The sequence below is a fragment of the Neovison vison genome, chromosome 7, assembly GCF_020171115.1.
Source record: "Neovison vison isolate M4711 chromosome 7, ASM_NN_V1, whole genome shotgun sequence".
Taxonomy (NCBI): domain Eukaryota; kingdom Metazoa; phylum Chordata; class Mammalia; order Carnivora; family Mustelidae; genus Neogale; species Neogale vison.
The window spans coordinates 154,192,113-154,215,061 of NC_058097.1; the positions used below are offsets into that span (position 1 = coordinate 154,192,113).

The 22,949-nt window shown below is 39.4% G+C and overlaps 1 protein-coding gene across 1 annotated transcript; it reads left to right on the forward strand.

Annotated features, from left to right (window-relative positions):
* Nucleotides 1-20,468: 20,468 nt before the first annotated feature.
* Nucleotides 20,469-21,410, forward strand: LOC122914232 (olfactory receptor 52E5). Its single transcript, XM_044260863.1, has one exon. The coding sequence runs from the start codon at nucleotides 20,469-20,471 to the stop codon at nucleotides 21,408-21,410; it is 942 nt and encodes a 313-aa protein (XP_044116798.1).
* The last annotated feature ends 1,539 nt before the right edge of the window (nucleotides 21,411-22,949 follow it).

Genomic DNA, 22,949 nt, shown 5'->3' on the forward strand with positions numbered 1-22,949 from the left:
TATGTAAATATTATATATAATTATATATACATATATGTTAAATATCATATGTTATGTATTATGTATTGTGTATTATTATATAAAGTGAAATTAAGTTTAAGTAGATGAATCTTCAGGAAAAGATAGGGCTGCTTATTGGCTATATTGTTAGGGTTTAGGAAAAAGTAGTTGGCAAACTCGGGCTAGGTTCCTTGTATTACAACAAATGTTAGGCACACTGTGGGGAAACCACAAGGAATAATAAAGATAGTACAAGTGAGGGATATTTACAGTTTTTTGACCTGAAGACAAGAAGTAGTTCATGGAATCTAGAGACTCAGAGAGCATTATGAAGAAGGCTACTGAGAGGAACTCCAACTTATTTTGAAGGAATCCCTCATCCCATATGACTGACAGGTTACCAGAAAGGAGAGAGCAGGTAGAACCCAGAATATCCTGACTTGATTCCTGCCCTACTCTCTCAGATGGTACTTTCCTATTTTTTTAACCCAACCAGATACCAAAGGGCAAAAAAGGATATTGATGCAGTGCCTACTTATGAGTTATCCAGGATACAGATTATGGAGTGGTCCTGGAGAGGCAGAGAAGACATTCAATAACTGTATCACAAAAATAAAGAGCTGGAGGAAAATTCTGAACAAAATCTTGAGAGCCTGCATTCTTATATATTCTCCTTTCAATTTCTGCTCTATATTCTTTTTTTCAGGATTATATCTGTGATATTAGATACTGTCGCTTTTTGTTGCCCAGGGTCCCCTTTAGAGGAGATTTGAATTTCCTTTCATCCTTATAGCAAAACCAAGAGTTATCCAAAATAATGCTGATTTTTAAAAAAATCTTGTGGACAAATACACTTTGAAATCCAATCTAGTATGTTTTCTTTGAGGGTTAAATTAAAAAAAAAAAAAAAAAGGGGAATCAGGGATGCCTGGGTTAAGTTAAGCAACTGCCTTAAGCTCAGGTCAAGATCCCGGAGTCCTGGGATCCAGCCCTGCATCCAGCTCCCTGCTCAGCAGAAAGACTGCTTCTCCCTCTCCCACTCTCCCTTGTTGTGTTCCCCTCTCTTGCTGTCTCTCTCTGTCAAATAAATAAAATCTTTTAAAAAATAAATAAATAAAATTTATATCTTTAGGGTAAATACCCAGTAGTGTAATTGCAGGGTCATGGGGACGTTCTATTTTTAATTTCTTGAAGAATCTCCACAGTGTTCTCCAAAGAGGCTTCCCTATGACCCTGCAATTGCACTACTGGGTATTCACCCCAAAGATACAGATGTAGTGAAAAGAAGGGCCATCTGTACCCCCTATGTTTATAGCAGCAATGGCCACAGTCGCCAAACTGTTGGAAAGAACCAAGATGCCCTTCAACGGATGAATGGATAAGGAAGATGTGGTCCATATACACTATGGAGTATTATGCCTCCATCAGAAAGGATGAATACCCAACTTTTGTAGCAACATGGACGGGACTGGAAGAGATTATGCTGAATGAAATAAGTCAAGCAGAGAGAGTCAATTATCATATGGTTTCACTTATTTGTGGAGCATAACAAATAGCATGGAGGACATGGGGAGATAGAGAGGAGAAGGAATTGGGGGGAAAATGGAAGGGGAGGTGAACCATGAGAGACTATGGACTCTGAAAAACAATCTGAGTGTTTTGAAGGGGTGGGGGGTGGGAGGTCGGGGTACCAGGTGGTGGGTATTATAGAGGGCACGGATTGCATGGAGCACTGGGAGTGGTGCAAAAATAATGAATACTGTTATACTGAAAATGAAAAATAAAATTTTAAAAAATCTTAAAAAAAAAAAAACACATTGAGAGGAGACAAGATGGCGGGGAAGTAGGAGGAGGCACGGTTTCAAACTGTACCTTAAAGTGAGCTGATTACCTTCCAAAGAACTCTGATCACCCATGAAATCAGGCTGAGATCAGAATTATATACGTCTGGATCTCTACAAGGGCAGAAGATGCCAGTGGGCAGGTAAAGTGGAGTGTGAATATTGGACTGATATTGGAGGATTAAAAAAAGGGGGAGGGAGCCACCAGAGGTGACCAATTGGAAAGTAATACCCCTATACGAGAGTGCCCTGCTTCTGGAGACCAGCATTAACTTGGAGTCTGGTTGAAAGTACTCAAAAAGAGCAAAGGATTGTGGGGTGGAAGTTGTGGGAATTGGGGCATTTAGGAACAGGGGCTTAAGTCCCCGGACCCAGGACAGCCACCTCTGGTGCTGAGCCAGAGAGAGTGCGGCAGAGAAACCAAGTCTTAGTCCCTGAGCCGCCAGTGTGCCTGAGAACACGTGGGAGTCCAGCTCCTGTGAGGGGCTGGGAGCCTTGCCAAAGGGCAGAATGCTGCACTGTGCTATCAGAGCCTGAGACGCTTGGGTCCCACACCCTCCCCTGGGAGAGGTGCGGGCAGGTGCCAGCCTGGTACTCTCAGACCTGGAAAGACCAGGCACTCCCAGTCCAGGCCAGCAGGAAAATCTCAGTGTGCAATCGCTGCTTGGAACCTCTCTGGTGGTCTGGAGCTGCCCAGAAAGCTGCCGCTGCCATGGCTTTGGGTACAAGGAGGAGATCCTGCATCCCCAGGGACTGCAACTCGGAACCTGCTCTGCCAGCAGCTCTGCAGCACCCACACGGGAGCAGACTGAGGTTTCTCTCTGAGAGGGAAGTCGGGGTGCAGTTTGCTTTCCTCTAAACTTCTAAAAACCATCAAAAGCTGTCAAGGCGAGAGAAAAAAACAAACAAAAAACGAAAAAAAAAAAAAAATAAATAAAAACCTCCAGAGAACAAAAGCCTGAAATAACGGTTTCCTAGATTTAACTATAGAGAACAAACTGATGGTCATCAGAGGAAGGTGGGTGCGGGGATGAGTTATTGTATTGGTGAAGGGGATTAAAAGTATTCCTGTCAGGATGAGCACTGAGTAATGTATGGAATTGTTGAATCACTATATTCTATGCCTGAAACTAATATAGCACTATACCTTAACTATACTGGAATTAACTTTCAAAAAATAAAAAAGTAAAAGTAAAAAAAACAAAAAAACACACACAAAAAAACGATTTCCTCAGAGCCCACCCCCTTGAGGGGGGCGAGGGATTTTACTCAGGGAACATCACTGACTGAAAACCCATGTGGCAGGTCCCTCCCCCAGAAAACCAACCAGGAATGAAAACAACAACAACAAGAAAACAACCACCAATACTTCAAAGATACAAATATTATTTTAACTCATTCCCACTATCCTCATTCATTTTTTTAAATATAGATAATTTGCCCATTTACCATCACAGTGAGATGTCCAGTACATCAAATTCCATAATAGCCTTCTAACCTGAACTTTTTGATACATACACCCATGTTTTTCTTTTTCTTTTCTATTTTGTTAATTTCTTTTAATTTTAGTTTATTTTAGTCTAGTTTATTCTTTTTTTATTTTTATTTTCAAATATTCATATAGAGTTAAACTTCAAGGTAACCCCCTTTTCCCAATCAATGCTACCCCTATAGGTAAACCAATTTTTAATCTCCCTTAATCTTAGGAAAGTTGAGTCCTTTAACAAAGATATCAAGATACATCCAAAAAGAATCAAAATAATCTTCCTCGCCCACACTGAGAATTTATAACCACTCTTCCATCTTTTCCCTTAGCCAGTGTTTCTATGTATTTGTGTTTGTCCTGATAATATATAAATCTTATACTTGGGGTTCTTTTTGACGAGGTTCTTCCTTTTTTTTTTGCTATATATGTATATATATATTTTTTTTTCTCGTGTCACATACTTTTATCAGTCTTTTTGTTTGTCTGTTTTTGTTTGTATACTTCATAAATCTTACCTTGGGGCCCATTTGGGTTGAGCCTTTTCTTTTATCTTCCCTTGTTTTTCCTGATTCTCTCTCTCTCTCTTTTTCTTTTTCTTTTCTTTTTTCTCTCATTTGGGTGAGGAATCCTGATTACTCAGAAGCGTTCCAGGGTGCACCTTGACTGCACCACGGTCCATATATCCAGGTACATCCATTCAGTCATCACTCACCAAGATGACTAGGAGGAGGAATGCCCACAGAGGAAAAATACAGAGGGTGGGCCTTCTGCAACAGAGCTAATGGCTATCAACATAGACAATATGTCAGAAAGGGAATTCAGGCTAACAATTATCCAGGCAATAGCTAGGTTGGAGAAAACCGTGGGTGACCAAATGGAATTGATTAGGGCAGAAGTGAAAGCCACCAGGGATGATGTTCACAATGTTAAGCAGAACTGAAAGCCACCAGAGATGATGTTCAAAATGCTCTCAATGAGTTCCAATCTAATCTAAATTCTCTCAAAGCTAGGGTAACTGAGACAGAAGATAGAATTAGTGATCTGGAAGACAAAGAGAAAGGATCAGGAGGAATCCTGGAACAAACAGCTTAGAAGCCACAAAAAAAGAATCAGGGAAATAAATGATGCCATGAAATGTTCCAGCATCAAAATTATTGGAATCCCTGAAGGGGAGGAGAAAGAAAGAAGTCTAAAAGATACAGTGGAACAATTTCTTCATGAATATTTTCCCAATCTCACGAAAGGAACCAGCGTTCATGTACTAGAGGCAGAACGGTTTCCCCCCAAGATTATGGATTCTCAAAAGTCCTCAAGACACCTAATAGTAAGAATGAAGAATTATAATTGTAGGCAGACCCTCTTGAAAGCAGCCGGGATAAAGAAGTTCCTTATGTAGAGAGGAAAGCCAATCAGAATAACGTCAGACCTGTCCACAGAGAGCTGGAAAGTCTGAAAGGGCTGGCAAGATGTATTCAGGGCACTAAATGAGAAGAACATGCAGCTAAGAATACTTTATCCAGCAAGACTAACATTCAAAATGTATGCAGAGATAAAGAGTTTCCAAGACCGGCAAGGCTTAAAAGACTATGCAACCACCAAGCTGACACTGCAGGAAATATTAAGGAGGGGGGTCCTATAAAAGAGGAAAAATCCTAAGGATAGCATTGAACAGATATATAGAGACAATCTACAGAAAGAAAGACTTCAAAGGTAAACACGATGTCAATAAAAACATATCTATCAATAATCACTCTCAATGTGAAAGGCCTAAATACACCCATAAAATGGCACAGGGTTGCAGATTGGATAAAATGACAGGACCCATCCATATGTAGTCTACAAGAGACCCATTTTGAACCTAAGGATACACACAGACTGAAAGTGAAGGGATGGAGAAGCATCATTCATGCCAATGAGCCTCAAAAGAAGGCTGGGGTAGCGATTCTCATAGCAGACAAATTAGATTTTAAACTAAAGACTGTAGTCAGAGATACAGAAGGACACTACATCATTCTTAAAGGGACTATCCACCAAGATGACCTAACAATTGTAAATATCTATGGCACCAATATGGAAGCAGCCAATTACATAAGAAATCTGTGAATGAAGAAAAAGAGTCATACTGATATGAACACATTAAGAGTAGGAGATCTTAACACGTCTCTCTCAGAAATAAAAAGATCATCGAAGGAGAAAATCAATAAAGAAACAAGGGCATTGAATGACCCATTGGACCAGATGGACCTCATAGATATATATAGAACATTTCACCCGAAAACAACAGAATACTCAATCTTCTCAAGTGCACATGGAACCTTCTCCAGAATAGACCACATACTGGGTCACAAATCAGGACTCAACCGATACCAAAAGACTGAGATCATTCCCTGCACATTCTCAGATCACAACGCTTTGAAACTGGAGCTCATTCACAAGGAAAAGTTCAGAAGGAACTCAAACACCTGGAAGCTAAAGACCACCTTGCTTAAGAATGCTTGGATCAACCAGGAGATCAAAGAAGAACTGAAGCAATTCATGGAAACCAATGAGAATGAAGACACTTCAGTCCAAAACCTATGGCATACAGCAAAGGCGGTCCTAAGGGGGAAATACATAGCCACCCAAGTCTCTCTCAAAAAAACTGAAAAATCCAGAACACATCAGCTGTCTCTATACCTTAAAGAGCTGGAGAGCCAACAACAAATCAAACCAACTCCACATATAAGAAAGGAAAAAATCAAGATTAGAGCTGAGAACAATGAGGTAGAAACCAGAGATACAGTAGAACGTATCAATGAAACTAGAAGCTGGTTTTTTGAAAGAATCAATAAGATCAATAAACCATTGACCACTCTAATCCAAAAGAAGAGAGAAAGCCAAAATTAATAAAATGATGAATGAAAAGGGAGAGATCACAACCAACACCAAGGAAGTAGAAACAATCATCAGAAGTTATTATCAACAGTTATATGCCAATGAGTTAAGCAATCTAGATGAAATGGATGCATTCCTGGAAAACTCTAAACTCCCAAAATTGAACCAGGAAGAAATTGACAACCTGAATAGACAGATATCTAGTAACAAGATTGAAGAAGTGATCAAAAACCTCCCAAAAAACAAGAGCCCAGGACCTGATGGAGTCCCTGGGGAATTATACCAAACTTTCAAAGAAGAAATAACACCTATTCTCCTGAAGCTGTTTCAAAAAATTGAAGTAGAAGGAACACTTCCAGACTCTTTCTATGAAGCCGGCATTACTCTGATCTCCAAACCAGGCAAAGACCCTATCAGAAAGGAGAACTTCAGACCAATATCACTGATGAATATGGATGCTACAGCACTTTAAAAAGATTATCCACATGACCAGGTGGGATTCATCCCTGGGCTTCAACATTCACAAATCAATCAATGTGAAAGAACAAATCAATAAGAGAAGAGAGAAGAACCACATGGTCCTCTCAATTGATGCAGAAAAAGCATTTGACAAAATCCAGCATCCCTTCCTGATTAAATAGTTTCAAAGTATAGGGATAGAGGGAACATTCCTCAACTTCATCAAATCTATCTATGAAAGACCCACAGCAAATATCATCCTCAATGGTAAAACGCTTGAGATCCCATTGAGATCAGGAACATAACAAGGATGCCCACTCTCACCACTCTTGTTCAACATAGTATTAGAAGTCCTAGTAACAGCAATCAGACAGCAAAGAGAAATAAAAGGTATCCAAGTTGGCAAAGAAGAAGTCAAACTCTCTCTCTTCACAGAAGATATAATTCTTTATATGGAAAACCCAAAGACTCCACCCCCAAACTACTGGAACTCATACAGCTATTCAGTAATATGGCAGGATACAAAGTCAATGTACAGAAATCAGTGGCTTTCTTATACACTAACAATGAAAATACATAAAGGGAAATTAGAGAATCGATTCCATTTACTATAGCACCAAGAACCATAAGATATCTGGGAATAAACCTAACCAAAGAGGTAAAGGATCTGTACTCGAGGAACTACAGAACACTCTTGAAAGAAATTGAAGAAGACACAAAACGATGGAAGACCATTCCATGATCTTGGATCGGCAGAACGAACATTGTTAAAAAGTCTATAATCTCTTCACCCCCCCTTCCAATTTACCCCAACCCCTTTCTCTCTAACTCCCCATGGCCTCCATGCTTTTTTTATGCTCCACAAATAAGTGATAATTGATATGATATCAACCATATGATAATTGACTCTCTCTGCTTGACTTATTTCACTCAGCACTCGTCCTTTCTGATGGAGGCATAATACTCCATAGTGTATATGGACCACATCTTCCTTATCCATTCGTCCGTTGAAGGGCATCTTGGTTCTTTCCACGGTTTGGCGACCGTGGCCATTGCTGCTATAAACATTGGGGTACAGATGGCCCTTCTTTTCACGACATCTGTATCTTTGGGGTAAATACCCAGGAGTGCACAGAGAGTCAATTATCATATGATTTCACTTATTTGTGGAGCATAACAAATAGCATGGAGGACATGGGGAGTTAGAGAGGAAAAGGGAGTTGGGGGAAATTGGGAAGGGGAGGTGAACCATGAGAGACTATGGACTCTGAAAACAATCTGAGGGTTTTGAAGGGGCGGGGGGTGGGAAGTCGGGGTACCAGGTGGTGGGTATTATAGAGGGCATGGATTGCATGGAGCACTGGGTGTGGTGCAAAAATAATAAATACTGTTATGTTGAAAATAAAAAATAAATTAAAAAAATTTTTTTTTAAATGTCTATACTGCCTAGAGCAATCTATACTTTTAATGCCATTCTGATCAAAATTCCACAGGTATTTTTCAAAGATCTGGAGCAAATAATCCAAAAATTTGTATGGAATCAGAAGAGACCCCGAATCGCTAAGGAAATGTTGAAAAACAAAAATAAAACGGGGGGGGGGGGGCATCATGTTACCTGATTTCAAGCTCTACTACAAAGCTGTGCTCACCAAGACAGCATGGTACTGGCATCAAAACAGACACATAGACCGGTGGAACAGAGTAGAGAGACCAGATATGGACCCTCAACTCTATGGTCAAATAATCTTGACAGAACGGGAATAAATATATAGTGGGGAAAAGACAGTCTCTTCAAGAAATGGTGCTAGGAAAACTGGACAGCTATATGTAGAAGAATGAAACTCGACCATTCTCTTAGACCGTACACAAAGATAAACTCAAAATGGATAAAAGACCTCAATGTTAGACAGGAATCCATCAGAATCCTAGAGAAGAACATAGGCAGTAACCTCTTCGATATCAGCCACAGCAACTTCTTTCAAGATATGTCTCCAAATGCAAAGGAAACAAAAGCGAAAAGTTGAACTTTTGAGACTTCATTAAGATCAAAAGCTTCTGCACAGCAAAGGAAACAGTCAACAAAACAAAGAGCCAACCCACGGAATGGGAGAAGGTATTTGCAAATGACAATACAGACCAAAGGTTGATATCCAGGATCTATAAAGAACTCCTCAAACTCAACACACACAAAACATACAATCATATCAAAAAATGGTCAGAAGATATGAACAGACACTTCTCCAATGAAGACATACAAATGGCTATCAGACACATGAAAAATGTTCATCATCACTAGCCATCATGGAGATGCAAATTAACACCACATTGAGATACCACCTTACATCAGTTGGAATGGCCAAAATTAGCAAGACAGGAAATGACATGTGTTGGAGGGGATGTGGAGAAAGGGGAACCCTCTTCCACTGTTGGTGGGAATGCAAGTTGGTGCAGCCACTTTGGAGAACAGCGTGGAGATTCCTCAAGAAATTAAAAAGAGAGCTTCCCTATGACCCTGCCATTGCACTACTGGGTATTTACCCCAAAGATAGAGAAGTAGTGAAAAGAAGGGTCATCTGTACCCCAATATTCCTAGCAGCAATGGCTACAGTCACCAAACTGTGGAAAGAACCAACTTGCCATTCAACAGATGAATGGATAAGGAAGATGTGGTCCATATACACTATGGAGTATTATGCCTCCATCAGAAAAGATGAATACCCAACTTTTCTATCAACATGGACGGGACTGGAAGAGATTATGCTGAGTGAAATAAGTCAAGCAGAGAGAGTCAATTATCATATGGTTTCACTTATTTGTGGAGCATAACAAAGAACATGGAGGACATAGGGAGAAGGAGAGGAGAAGGGAGTTGAGGGAAATGGGAAGGGGAGATGAAACATGAGAGACTATGGACTCTGAAAAACAACCTGAAGGTTTTGAATGGGGAGGGGGGGTGGGTGGTAGTTTGGGAAAGCCAGGTGGTGGGTATTATAGAGGGCACATATTTCATGGAGCACTGGGTGTGGTGCAAAAACAATGATTTCTGTTATGCTGAAAATAAATTTTTAAAAAAATAGAGCTCTACCCACAGGGATATGGAAATTTTCTGTCCCATACTCCAGGTCCAGGGACATGGACCACTGTGAGAGGTTCTTCCCAGAGGACTAGGTTCTTATATAAATCTTTGACCCTGGCTATTGGAAACTCTGTCACAAGCAGCTTGCAGTCTGTGGTATCCAGTTCTTGGTAAACGATTTCTCAGATGCTGGGCAGAGGTAGGTGAGTAAGTCACTACTTGAGCTGGGTTCACAGTGGCAGTTACAGAAGTGGCCCATGGGACAAGGGAGCTCTGGTGGCTCAGGCAGTCTTTGTAGTTGGAGCCATCTCCAAGTGGTGCAGCAAAAGATAGAGGAGTTGTGTAAAGAACAACTTGGATTCATAGCTGCACGTTAGTGACTCACAGAAAAATACACAACAAAATACTCACAGGGCTAAATGACAGAAGGACATCAGTGAACCCAAGAGCCTATATATAAGTACAAACATTTAACAAAGAATGTCATGTACAAACATGAAGGGATGCCAATGGAAAGTCTCATTACCTGGCCCAAATGAAATCTTCCCTTCCCTACATCCTTGTATTTTGTCATCTCAGAGGTGAACCTCCTACACTGGGAACAGGGATCCTAGTGGGAAGAGGTTACAGCATATCCAAGAAAGCAGAACAGACAGGTTGAAAGAAGGGAAGCCTGGGAACCCGATACAGAAGTTATTTAATTCTGCAACAAAGAATAGAAGCCAGTCCCTGGTAGAAGCCCAACAGTTTACCAGAAAGTTGAGTGTCTGAAAGAAAAAAGAGAGAACTTCAGAAAGGGAGAGGAAGACAGTGCCCCAGAGTTACTCTGAAGATAAATTTGGAAAATATACATGGAAGTTCTCATTAAACAGAAAAATTATTAAGCACCCAAAAGGTGAGGGTGACTGCTTAAGCAATGATAATGGTTACAGTAGAGGCAATGACCTAAACAGATAATAATTTTTGGCAGTAACAATAAGATTGTTGACCAGGAACATTCTGAATCCATAGTATATTTAGAATACCAAAGCACATTTTGGAAAGTTTCCCTATAAATACTGGTTTAAGAAAAATGGAAGGAAAACTACAACAGCAGAAACCTTGTATAAACCAAGAAGCAAAATTCTGGCATTACTAGAATTTAAGCTCCATGAAATTGGGGAATTCAACTCAATCCCTACTGCATGCCCACATCTGGAGCAATGCTTGGTGGATAGTAAGAACTCTATAAATAATTGTAAAATGAATTAAAGGACTCAGAACTGGGAACTTATATAATGGATGAGGGCAGAGGGTGGTAGTAGTGATAAGTTTGCCAACATTATTAAATATAGAAGGTAAAAAACAAATGATTGGGAGAAGTTATTAGAGCATATAACAATCTGTAAGATTTTAGAACCTTAATACATAAGCTTAATCTTTTATTTTAAGAATGGTACAACAAACCCAGCTAGGTGAAATAACCTCCATACCCCTGCTCATCCTAAGTGCCATGCATGAGGAGTTAATGGAGGACATCTCAAACTGTGTATGAGTCCTCAATCCCTTTCCCCTAGTCTTGCACAGAGCCCCTTGTTCCCTTCTCTTAAGATGTGAATCACTACTTACACTTTATTAACAGTCACATTTATTAATAGTCACATTTTATTAATAGAATTATATTAATTAGATACATGTTTTTCAAAAGGAAAAATACCGAGAGCCTTTGGTGAAGAGGAATGAATTATGGAAAAAGTAAGAGAGAAGATTACGGAAGTTTTACTCTACTCAGTTGTTGTAAAGGGGAGGAAAAATAAATTTGACAACTGTTTCTGAAGGCTAACCCTATTAAACAGTTATAAAATTGGCCTACTACAATCTATCTTCATCACTAACATCATCCCTAACCTGGATGTCTGCGATAAACTTCTAACTGACCTGACTACAAATGCACTTGATGCCTTTAATAATACATTTTTTAAAAGGTCTTATTTATTTATTTGACAGAGAGAGAGAGAGCACAAGTAGGCAGAGCTGCAGGTAGAGGGGGAGGGTGAAGCAGGCTTTTCACTTAGCAGGGAGCGCAATGCAGGGCTTGATCCCAGGACCCTGGGATCATGACCAGAGCCGAAGGCAGCCACTTAGCCAACCAAATCACCCAAGCGCCCTTTAATAATACATTTTGACAGTGAACCAAAGTGATTTTTTTAAATGCAAATCAGGTCATGTTACACTGCACTTTATAATCCTACAGTTTCTTCTCATTGTTTCTAGGACAGAGAGAAAAACTTGAAATTAACCACAAGGGCCTACAGGATCCCATCACTCCTCGTTTTTTGTACCACCTTTCCCATTGACTAGAAATATTTTTCTCCACTTATTCCTCTCTTCCACTTACTATTACTGGGTTCTTAGCCTTCAGCTATCAATTGAGTTAATGCTTCCTCAGGAAAACATTCCCTATGAACCCTGTCCTGGTTAGATAACCTTGGAGTGCTCAGTGACTCTTCTTTGAGCCCAATTGTTACTTTTCACTTATTTAAATGTATTTGATTAACGTTGGTCTCTCCCATCAGACTACATGACCCATGAAAGCAGGGCCTGGATTTGGTTTTGGTCACCTAGTACTTTAAGCACTAATACTAGGAACCTCATATTTGTCCAATTATAGTTAATCATGTTCAAATGGAGAATTGTCAGGAATTGATGACTGAATTTGAAGCATGAGAGAATAGAGAGAAGAGAAAGGGATGTCTCCAAGATCTCTTGCCTGGGATAATAGGTATATAGCACCATTACCCAAAATTGAGGAAAAGGAGCAGAAAAGATTTCAGAGTAGAGGTGACCATTACTACAGAACTTGTTGGATAAGATGGGCCTCAGTTATATGTGGGAGAGACATCTTGTAAAGTAAATGGAGATATATAGAGAATTTGGAAAGAAATCTTGTAGAAACAGATATTTGAGAATCACCAGGAAAAGATGTAGCACTTGCAGTTAGAAAAATTAATGGAATTATCCTTAGGAGGCTCCTGGGTGAGTAGACCCTACAGACAAGGACAAAATAATGCTTAAAGGAAAAATGAAGGAAGATGGGAGCAAGTACATTTCAAAGAGTATTATGAGAGTTAGAATGAAAACGGAAGGAAGAAGTGTTTTAAATGCCAAGAGAGTCTTGTTGTTTTATCCAATCTGTAACCTGTGCTATTTTATGGGAACTTTTAGGCCACTCACTTTGAGAGTGATTATCAAGAGATACATATTTTTTGACATCGTGTTTATTTTGAAGTCCTTGTTTCTATAGATTGTCTCCATAAATTTCAGTTCAATGACACTCTTGGGTTCTTTCTTCTTTTATAGAACCCCTCTTAATATTTATTGTAGTGCCAGCTTGGTGGTCACATACTCTTTTAAACCTTGCCATTCTTGGAAGCTCTTTATCTCTCCATCCATTTTGAATGTCAGTCTTTCTGGATAAAGTATTCTTGGCTGCATGTTCTTTTCATTTAGCACCCTGAATACATCTTGCCAGGCCTTTCTGGCTTGCCAGGTTCCTGTGGACAGGTCTGACATTATTCTGATGGGCCTTCCTCCATATGTATAGACTCTTTCCCCCCTAGCTGCTTTCAAGAGTTCCTGTCTAAAATTAAGATTCATCATTTTCACAATCAGGTGTCTCGAGGTCTTTCTAGATCCTATGATCTTGGGGGCAGACCTTTCTGCCTCTAGGACATGAACGCTGGTTCCATTCCCCAGATTGGGAAAATTTTCATGGAGAATTTGTTCAACTATATCCTCTATCTTCTTTCTTTCTCCTCCCCCTCAGCAATTCCAATAATTCTGATGTCATAATGTTTCATAGCATCATTTATTTCCCTAATTCTATTTTCATGGCTTCTAAGCTGTTTGTTCCAGGCCTCCTTCTGATCCTTTTTCTCTATCAGTTTGTCCTCTAGATTACTAATTCTATCTTCTGCCTCAGTTACCCTAGCTGCTAGAGAATTTAGATTAGATTAGAACTCATTGATAGCATTGTTAACATCTTCCCTGGTAGCTTTCACTTCTGCCTTAATCAATTTCATTTTGTCATTAATGGTTTTCTCCAGCCTAGCCATTGCCTGGATAATTGTTAGCCTGAATTCCCTTTCTGACATTCTGTTTATGTCCATATCCAATAGATATGATCTATATCATATTGTGGAGAGGACACAGTCTCTGAATTTTTCCTCTGTTGGGCATTCCTCCTCCTAGTCATTTTGGTAAGAGATGGCTGAGGGGATGTGTAGCTGAATGTATAAGAGAATAACAACAACAACAACAACAACAACAAAAACCTAAGAGAGAAGATTTCATGAAGATGAGAAGGATGTTAATAGATGAAGAATTTATCACTCCCTGGTTGTAGCCATGCCACAACCAGTTAACTATCTTTAGTTATTTCTAGTCTCCAGGCAATGGGAAAGCTGGAGTTATAAGGTCTGCATGAGATGCAGTCTCAAGTCCAGAAAAAAAAAAATCAGAGCATGCATTCTCAAACAGTAGTTACTTGCAATGGACTAAAATTTGTAAGCTTTACTGCAATATACTAAACTCTCTGTGTGTGTGTGTGTGTGTGTGTGTGTGTGTGTGTGTATCTGTATATGTGCTGCATTGGGGAGTGAACATTATTTCTAGTGCATCACCAAAGGATTTTTTGTTGAACGAGGGATAAACACGAATTTTATTCCAAGCCACAGACAGTAGCAAGTTTTTAAAAATTTAATTTAATTTAATTTTCTTTCAGTGTTCCAAAATTAATTGTTTATGCACCATACCTACTGCTCCGTGCAATACGTGCCCTTCATAATACCCACCACCAGGCTCACCCTACCCCCAATTCCCTCTCCCCTCCAAAACCCTCAGTTTGCTTCTCAGAGTCCACAGTCTCTCATGGTTTGTCTCCCCCTCCAGTTTCCACCAACCCACAGCCAACAGAAAATTAAAGTTTTATCCCAACCATAGAAAAGAGAGAACATTTGTAGTGGAGAAAAAAGACAAAGTGAGATGTGAAGCTCAAATGCAGAAAAATAAGTAAGGAAAGACTAAGTTTCCCGAGGCTAAAGTATAAGATAAGGCCAAGGGAGAACAAAGGCACAAAGCCATCTGTAGTATATACTATGGTATCCCTCTGAGATCTGCTTTTGAAGGCCTATTCCCCTATCCTTCAGCTGCTGGAAATATCAGATGCTGAGAGTTCACATCTGTACTCCTTCCTGGAAGGAACTACCTCATCCAAAGTTGTGCCCCATCACACAGGGTAGCCTATGGCCAGTGACTAGATACCACAGGAATACAAATAACTGGCTTCCTTGCCTCATTGTGGGTTAACTTAGAAGGGCTATTCCAGCTCTAGAGCTTCCATTGTATCATTGGAGGTATCAGATGCAACCTCATGAAAGGTCAATTTCTCCTTTGAATTAATCTTACCTTATTGACTTGTTTACAGATATATTTCCCTAAAGAACTCAAACCTCCTTCTGCACACCATGCTATACCTGTATCAACAGAATTCAATTTGAGACACTATATATAATAATAAGAAAGAATGTTATTTCTACTCAACTTTCATTTGCTAATTAGCGCCTTCCACTAATTAATGATCACTGCCTATCATTATATCATGTATCATGATACCATGGAGATAAATCTAACATTGGTTTTGACCCCAAGGAAATTACAGTAGTAGATATCTACCAGTTTTCCAGGCTGGAGCAAGCATCAGAATCACCTGAAGGGTTTATTAGCATTTATTGGGCCCCACACCCAGAGTTATCGGTTTAGTGAATCTGGAGTAGTGTCTAAGAATTTGCATTTATAACAAATTATCAGATGATGCCAATACTCCTGGCCTAGGGACATGACTTAAGAAGCACTGATAATCAGTGATAATTAATATGACAGATAAATAGACCTCTGGAAAAATATCAAAAAGAATAATCCTGAAATAAACCAGTTGGGGAAGGCTCTCTGGATGGTATGTCATTAAATCTGGGCTAAGAAATATTTTGCTGACGGGAGCTGGTAGAGTAGATTTTCTCATCAGGAGAAATAAGAAGAATGACATGGAAATAAAACTGCAAAAAATCTGAAGTTCAGTTTGACTGAGGCATGGAGGTAAGAAGACGACATGGGTAGGTCAGAGTTGAAGTTTAAGAGTCTTTGGTGCCATTTTATAAAATAATTGACTTTTTTCACATAGGGCATTATTTCTGGTTTTATTCTTATAGATCAGAGATGGCAAACTTTCCCTAAAGGGAGAGAGAATACAAATTTTAAGCTTTGCTGGCCAGAGTTCTTGATCACAACTGCTCAGTTCTGAGATTGTACAGTGGAAACAACCATCGAAAACATGCAAATTAATGGAAATGCTCATGTTCTGAAAAAAACCCTTTATTTACAAATACAGGTGCTGGGTCAGAACTGGCTTATAGGTCATAATTTATGTCCCTAGAGGACAGAGATTTCACTTGCTTATGATAATGAATCTGATAAAAATAGAATTTTTATTTTATTTGTGCATTCACTAAAAAGGAGAAGCTAGCTTATACTTTAAGTCTATAAATTATTTTCTTCACTCACAGGACAACCTACACAATTTTTCAGTTGTTCAGCTTAATTATGATAAGAACATTTAAGTCATTATGAGATAATTGGCTAATTATGGCAATGTTAGTAAATAAATTCAAATCCCTAAACAAGAAGTTTAAAACTATAAGTGAACAATATAATTCTCCAGAGACAACATTTTAGAAAACATAATTTCTTAAACAAGCTAATGGTCTTAAGGTTAGAAATAACAATCATTTGGTTGGAAGCTGCATGTCCCAAAGACCCGTGTTTATGTCACAGGAACCAGTGAATACATAAAATTAAACTTAAGCATGAGTTTGCTCCTTTCACTAATTCTTTCCCATTGCATTCTTGTGGTAAATATTCCTTATTCCTTCCTATTTCACGAATAGATTAAATCAGTTAGCCCTGTAGTTTAAGTTTTGTACCAATGACATTTTCTCTATAGTTTCCTAATTAATATAATTAATACTATTGTGATATATAACCTCTATTTTTCTTTAATTTTCAAAATATCCATGGAGGAATTAAATATTTTAACTAATACTAACTGCATTCCACATTTAGTGGTATGATTATCATATTGGTATTTGTGGTTGGTCCTCTAAAAGCATCACATGGGAGGAAACACAAAAACTGAAAAACCAAGTAAGACAATTAGTAATAGATCAGTTTCACAATGTTGGTCAATCAAGGTATCTTGAAAAAAATAAGAATAGGGAGAAAATAGGAATAAAAATGTAGATAGAAATATAAATATGTAGGGACACCTGGGTGGCTCAGTCAGTTAAGTGTCTGTCTGGCTCAGGTCATGATCCCAGGGTCCTGGGCATTATTTCTGGTTTTATTCTTATAGATCAGAGATGGCAAACTTTCCCTAAAGGGAGAGAGAATACAAATTTTAAGCTTTGCTGGCCAGAGTTCTTGATCACAACTGCTCAGTTCTGAGATTGTACAGTGGAAACAACCATCGAAAACATGCAAATTAATGGAAATGCTCATGTTCTGAAAAAAACCCTTTATTTACAAATACAGGTGCTGGGTCAGAACTGGCTTATAGGTCATAATTTATGTCCCTAGAGGACAGAGATTAGGGTCCCTCATTAGGGTCCCAGCTAGGTGAGAAGTCTGCTTCTCCTTCTGCCTGCAGCTTTCCCTTGCTCGTGCTGTCTCTCTTTAACAAATAAATAGATTAATTAAAGAAATACAAATATGTATAAATTTCAAAAACAGAAGCAGCAGGGCTTAATAATTAGAAGTACTTAGAATGAATAAAAACTTTTTCAAAATTTTCTAATATTTGTAATTGGAAAGATGTTACATGTTAATAGAAATAAGAAATACATTGCATGAGAAGTAATAGGAAATTAATGGCAGGAAGTGGCAAGAAGCATAGAAAATGGTGGTCTTGGGAAATATTTCTCCTTCTCCACCTCTTCCTCCTCAGTGCTGACATTTATGTAGAATCTATGCAGGGCAGAGTAGGGGTGATACATGTCTACAACTTTGAATTCTCAGAACAGCCCACATGATAGGTGTTGTCATTCCCAATTTACATATTTTAAAAGTTGATGACTAATAGAAGCAATTATTGATTCGGATATAGTTTCTTTTTAATTAACATACAGTGTATGATTCAGATGTAGTTTTTAATCCCTTGGCCTGAGCTTCATTTTCCCCCTCTTTAAGTGGGGACAATAGTGGTACCAATCTTGGACCTGTTTTAACCTTTATAGAAAATAATACTTGCAAAGCCCTGAGCAAGTACTTAGTGTATAATGTTGGCCAGACATTTTTCTTCCTAACAACCTGAGTTATTTTTCTTCTTATTAGAATGCAAAATGACATTAATTCTCTGACAGATGAAATATCAGACAGGGAGTAGAGGGGCATAGACAGGTGAATCTAGTTAAGTGTCATTGGAGGGGGGTGAATGGTGTGCATACTGACTTCCATGGGATCAGACTCCATTAGAAGGAAAAAACTGGACTAACACAACCAAGGGGGTGAACACCTCATAACACATTTTCCTTCCTTCAGCAGAATTGTAGCACATCTTTGGAAGCAACTCCACAGTACATTATTTTGCTCATTGCAATGAGGAAATGCCAATCCAAATGACATATCCACAGCAGTTCTTGATCCCTCTCAAGAGGTCATGTCACGAGAACTTTATTTCTTTAAAATTGGTACCACCATATTAGAACCCATTGCACTCAAAAAAAATACCAAGGCAAAACATGCAGCACTGCCTTAGATGTAGCACTGCCTACATGCAACAAGCCCAGGCCCTGTAGGTATCCCACCCAAGGCACAGCGCACCCCATAGAATATATCCAGTAACAGCACAGTTTCTAATGGTTGCACACATCTGATAATCCCACAGGATCTACCATGTTATAGATTACGTCCATGGCACAGGGTCAGTTACAACCTGACTCAACCACATGGCACACCAGATGGATTCCACTCTTATAGTAAACAAGCCCACTGCCAACTTCAAAACATTAGCTTCCGTGATCACTGTATCAGGGAAACTACCTGTAGCCTTAATATAACCTACACTGTTCCCAAATTGAGGCAAGTATCTGGCCTTGGTATTGCTCTAACTTTAGGAAAGAGAGACATATCATAACTATCCAGGCTGCATGAAGGATTATCCATCAATATAATATAGTGTGAAGAAGGCAGAAAAGAAGTTTAAAAGCCACAAAAGACCCTTTAAAATTTCTGGGAACAACCGGTGTTAAGCTGTTCAGGAATGGGAATGTAATACAACCCAGTGAGTGATAAGACTTGGCAGTTCTAGGAGGGGTATTACTTCTCTAGAATCACATAATAGTCTCCCAATGTGTCTATATTTCTTTTTTTTTAATTTTTTTAATGTATTTATTTTCAGCATAACAGTATCATTATTTTTTCACCACACCCAGTGCTCCATGCAATCCATGCCCCCTATAATACCCACCACCTGGTATGCCGACCTCCCACCCCCCCGCCACTTCAAACCCCTTAGATTGTTTTTCAGAGTCCATAGTCTCTCATGATTCACCACCCCCCTTCCAATTTACCCCAACCCCCTTCTCTCTAACTCCCCATGGCCTCCATGCTTTTTGTTATGCTCCACAAATAAGTGAAACCATATGATAATTGACTCTCTCTGCTTGACTTATTTCACTCAGCATAATCTCTTCCAGTCCCGTCCATGTTGCCACAAAAGTTGGGTATTCATCCTATCTGATGGAGGCATAATACTCCATAGTGTATATGGACCACATCTTCCTTATCCATTCATCCGTTGAAGGGCATCTTGGTTCTTTCCACAGTTTGGTTACCGTGGCCATTGCTGCTATAAACATTGGGGTACAGATGGCCCTTCTTTTCACTACATCTGTATCTTTGGGGTAAATACCCAGGAGTGCAATGGCAAGGTCATAGGGAAGTTCTATTTTTAATTTCTTGAGGAATCTCCATACTGTTCTCCAAAGAGGCTGCACCAACTTGCATTCCCACCAACAGTGGAAGAGGGTTCCTCTTTCTCCACATCCTCTCCAACACATGTTGTTTCCTGTCTTGCTAACTCCATTCCTTAGCTCAGATCCAAACACCAGCTATCCAATCCTCCACATTTAGGCGGTTCCCTCCCACATAGCATCTCCTTAATTTTTCAGGTCTGCTTTGCAAGTATCATTTCCCTGAACCATCCATCTCACTCTCAGTCCTGTGATATTTTACACATGTGCATACACACACACACACGCACACACACACACACACACACACCTTCTTGTTTATGCTTTATATCCTGATTAACAGACACAAATAATAATAAATATTTGCCATGTGCAGGTTCTTCCTTAAAGAATGAAGGGAAGAAAGATGGGAGACATGCAGGAATTTGCTGTATTTGGAAATGTTCTACATGACTTTCTATGTAGGTCAGACAAATGCTTTGAAGTGAGAGTGTCTTTTTAACTGTGCCTCATATCCCCTCTCTAGGTTTCCTCTGCTATATTATGGAATTAAAGAATGGATTTTCTGTTTCTCCAGAAAATAGGCAACATGCTATGAAAGAAGCCAGGGTCTCTCTCTGGAAACAAGAAAAGTCCTGCAAGAAATGTGTCTATAACCAACTCCCAGCAATATGCTGCGTTCCAACAATACACAGTTCCACCCTCCCTCCTTCCTTCTGGTGGGGATTCCAGGGCTAGAAGATGTGCACCTCTGGATTGGCTTCCCCTTCTTTGCAGTGTATATGATAGCACTCTTGGGGAACATCACTATCCTATTTGTGATCCAGACTGAACATAGCCTCCACCAACCCATGTTTTATTTCCTGACCATGTTGGCCTGCACTGACCTTGGCCTCTCCACAGCCACCATCCCCAAGATGCTGGGAATTTTCTGGTTCAATCTCAGGGAGATTGGGTTTGGTGCTTGCATCACACAGATGTACACTATCCATATATGTACTGGCCTGGAGTCTGTGGTGCTGATGGTCATGGCTATAGATCGCTATATTGCCATTTGCAACCCCCTGAGATATAGCATGATCCTCACCAGTAAGGTAATAGCTATCCTGAGCATAGTCATCATAGTCAGGACCTTGGTGTTTGTGACTCCATTCATATTTCTCATCCTGAGATTGCCTTTCTGTGGTGTCCGGGTTATCCTGCACACCTACTGTGAACACATGGGCTTGGCAAAGTTGGCTTGTGCTAATATTAGGGTCAATATTGTCTATGGCTTGATTGCTTTTTCAGTAGGATACATTGATCTTTCTGTGATTGGGTTCTCCTATGTCCAAATCCTCCGAGCAGTCTTCCACCTCCACTCCTGGGATGCCCGGCTCAAGGCACTCAGCACATGTGGCTCCCATGTCTGTGTCATGTTAGCTTTCTACCTGCCAGCCCTCTTCTCCTTCATGACACACCGCTTCGGCCACAACATCCCTCATTACAGCCACATTCTTCTGGCCAATCTGTACGTGGTTGTTCCCCCTGCTCTTAACCCTGTTATCTATGGGGTCAGGACAAAACAGATAAGAGAACGTGTACTAAGGATGATTAACCCTAAAGGCTATTGACATTTTGCCCCAGGAGCATTTTCCACGACAGTTAAGGGAAATAATAATAAGATCAAAGCAGAAGTAAACAGTGGAAATATTTTTGTAAAACTCCAGCACTCCCACACAGGCCAATCACACTGTATTTCCCCCATTTCTCCTATTTGTACACCTACTGGAAGGCATAGTTCAAAGCTTCTAAAACTATCTCTACTTTGCCACAAAAAGAATACAAAGCAAAACAAAACATAATACTCACATTTAAACCACAGTGATATTACAAAATTCCTAAAGGGAGAAAAAGGTTTACAAAAAGGTGTGGCCCTGGTAACTGCCTTGAATAACTTCTTTCCACATGGAGTTTCTCTTCATTCACATGTCAGAAGAAGTTCATGTCTTGAAATGATCTGGGGTTTCATCAGTATCTAGTAGCAAGAGAAACTAACTTGGAGTCATAAGATCTACATTTAAATTCAGGCTCTGGCCTTGCTTGGAAGATTTACCTGACAGTTTCACTTAGAGCTCTTTGAACTTCAATATCCTTGCCAATAAAATGCTATAAAGCAATATTAATCTGTCACTGTGAAAAAAAAAGATTGAAAAAATATTTGCAGATTGTAAAACATGAAAATATTTGGAAACAAACAAATGTGCTTCTAGCACAGTTGTTACTTCTACCATATGTAGGTTTAGCTTACTAAACCCAATTCTAATATATAGTCACTATTATGAAGTAAGGGTGCTAACTCCGTATTACCCCCAATGTTAGGGGCCTTTTAGGACCCTCAGCCCTTACCTTGATCAGAGGGTCTATCAGGAGACTAGAAAACCCAAAGAATTAAGAGGGCCCAACCTAAGATGCTGTTATACTATTGGTGGGAATGCAAACTGAGGAAGAACTCTGGAAAACATTATGTCATATTCTTCAAAAAGTTAAAAATAGAACTACCCTACCCAGCAATTGCACTACTAGGTACTTACCCAAAAGACAAAAAAATACTGATTTGAAGGGGCACATGCACCCTGATGTTTATATCATCATTATCAACAACAGGCTAATTATGGAAAGTGCCCAAATGTTCACTGATTAATAAATGGATAAAGATGTGGTGTATGTGTATATGCGTGTTCATGTGTGTGTGTGTGTGTGTGTGTTCCATATATATATATATATATATATATATATATTCCATTCTTGATATATATATATATAATGGAATATTACTCAGCCTTCAAAAAGAATGGAATCTTGCCATTTGCAATGACATGGATGGAGCTAAAGTGTATTCTGCTAAGCAAAATAAATCAGAAAAAGACAAATACCATGTGATTTCACTCCTATGTGGAATTTAAGAAACAAAACTGATGAATATAGGGGAAGGAAAAAAAAAGAGAGGGAAGAAAACCATAAGAGACTCTTAATTATAGAGAACAAACTGAGGGCTGACGGAGGGAGATAGGTGGGGGATGCACCAAATGGGTAATGGCCATCAAGGAGGGTACTTATGATGAGCACTGTGTGTTCTATTTAAGTGAAGAATCACTTAACTCTACATCTGA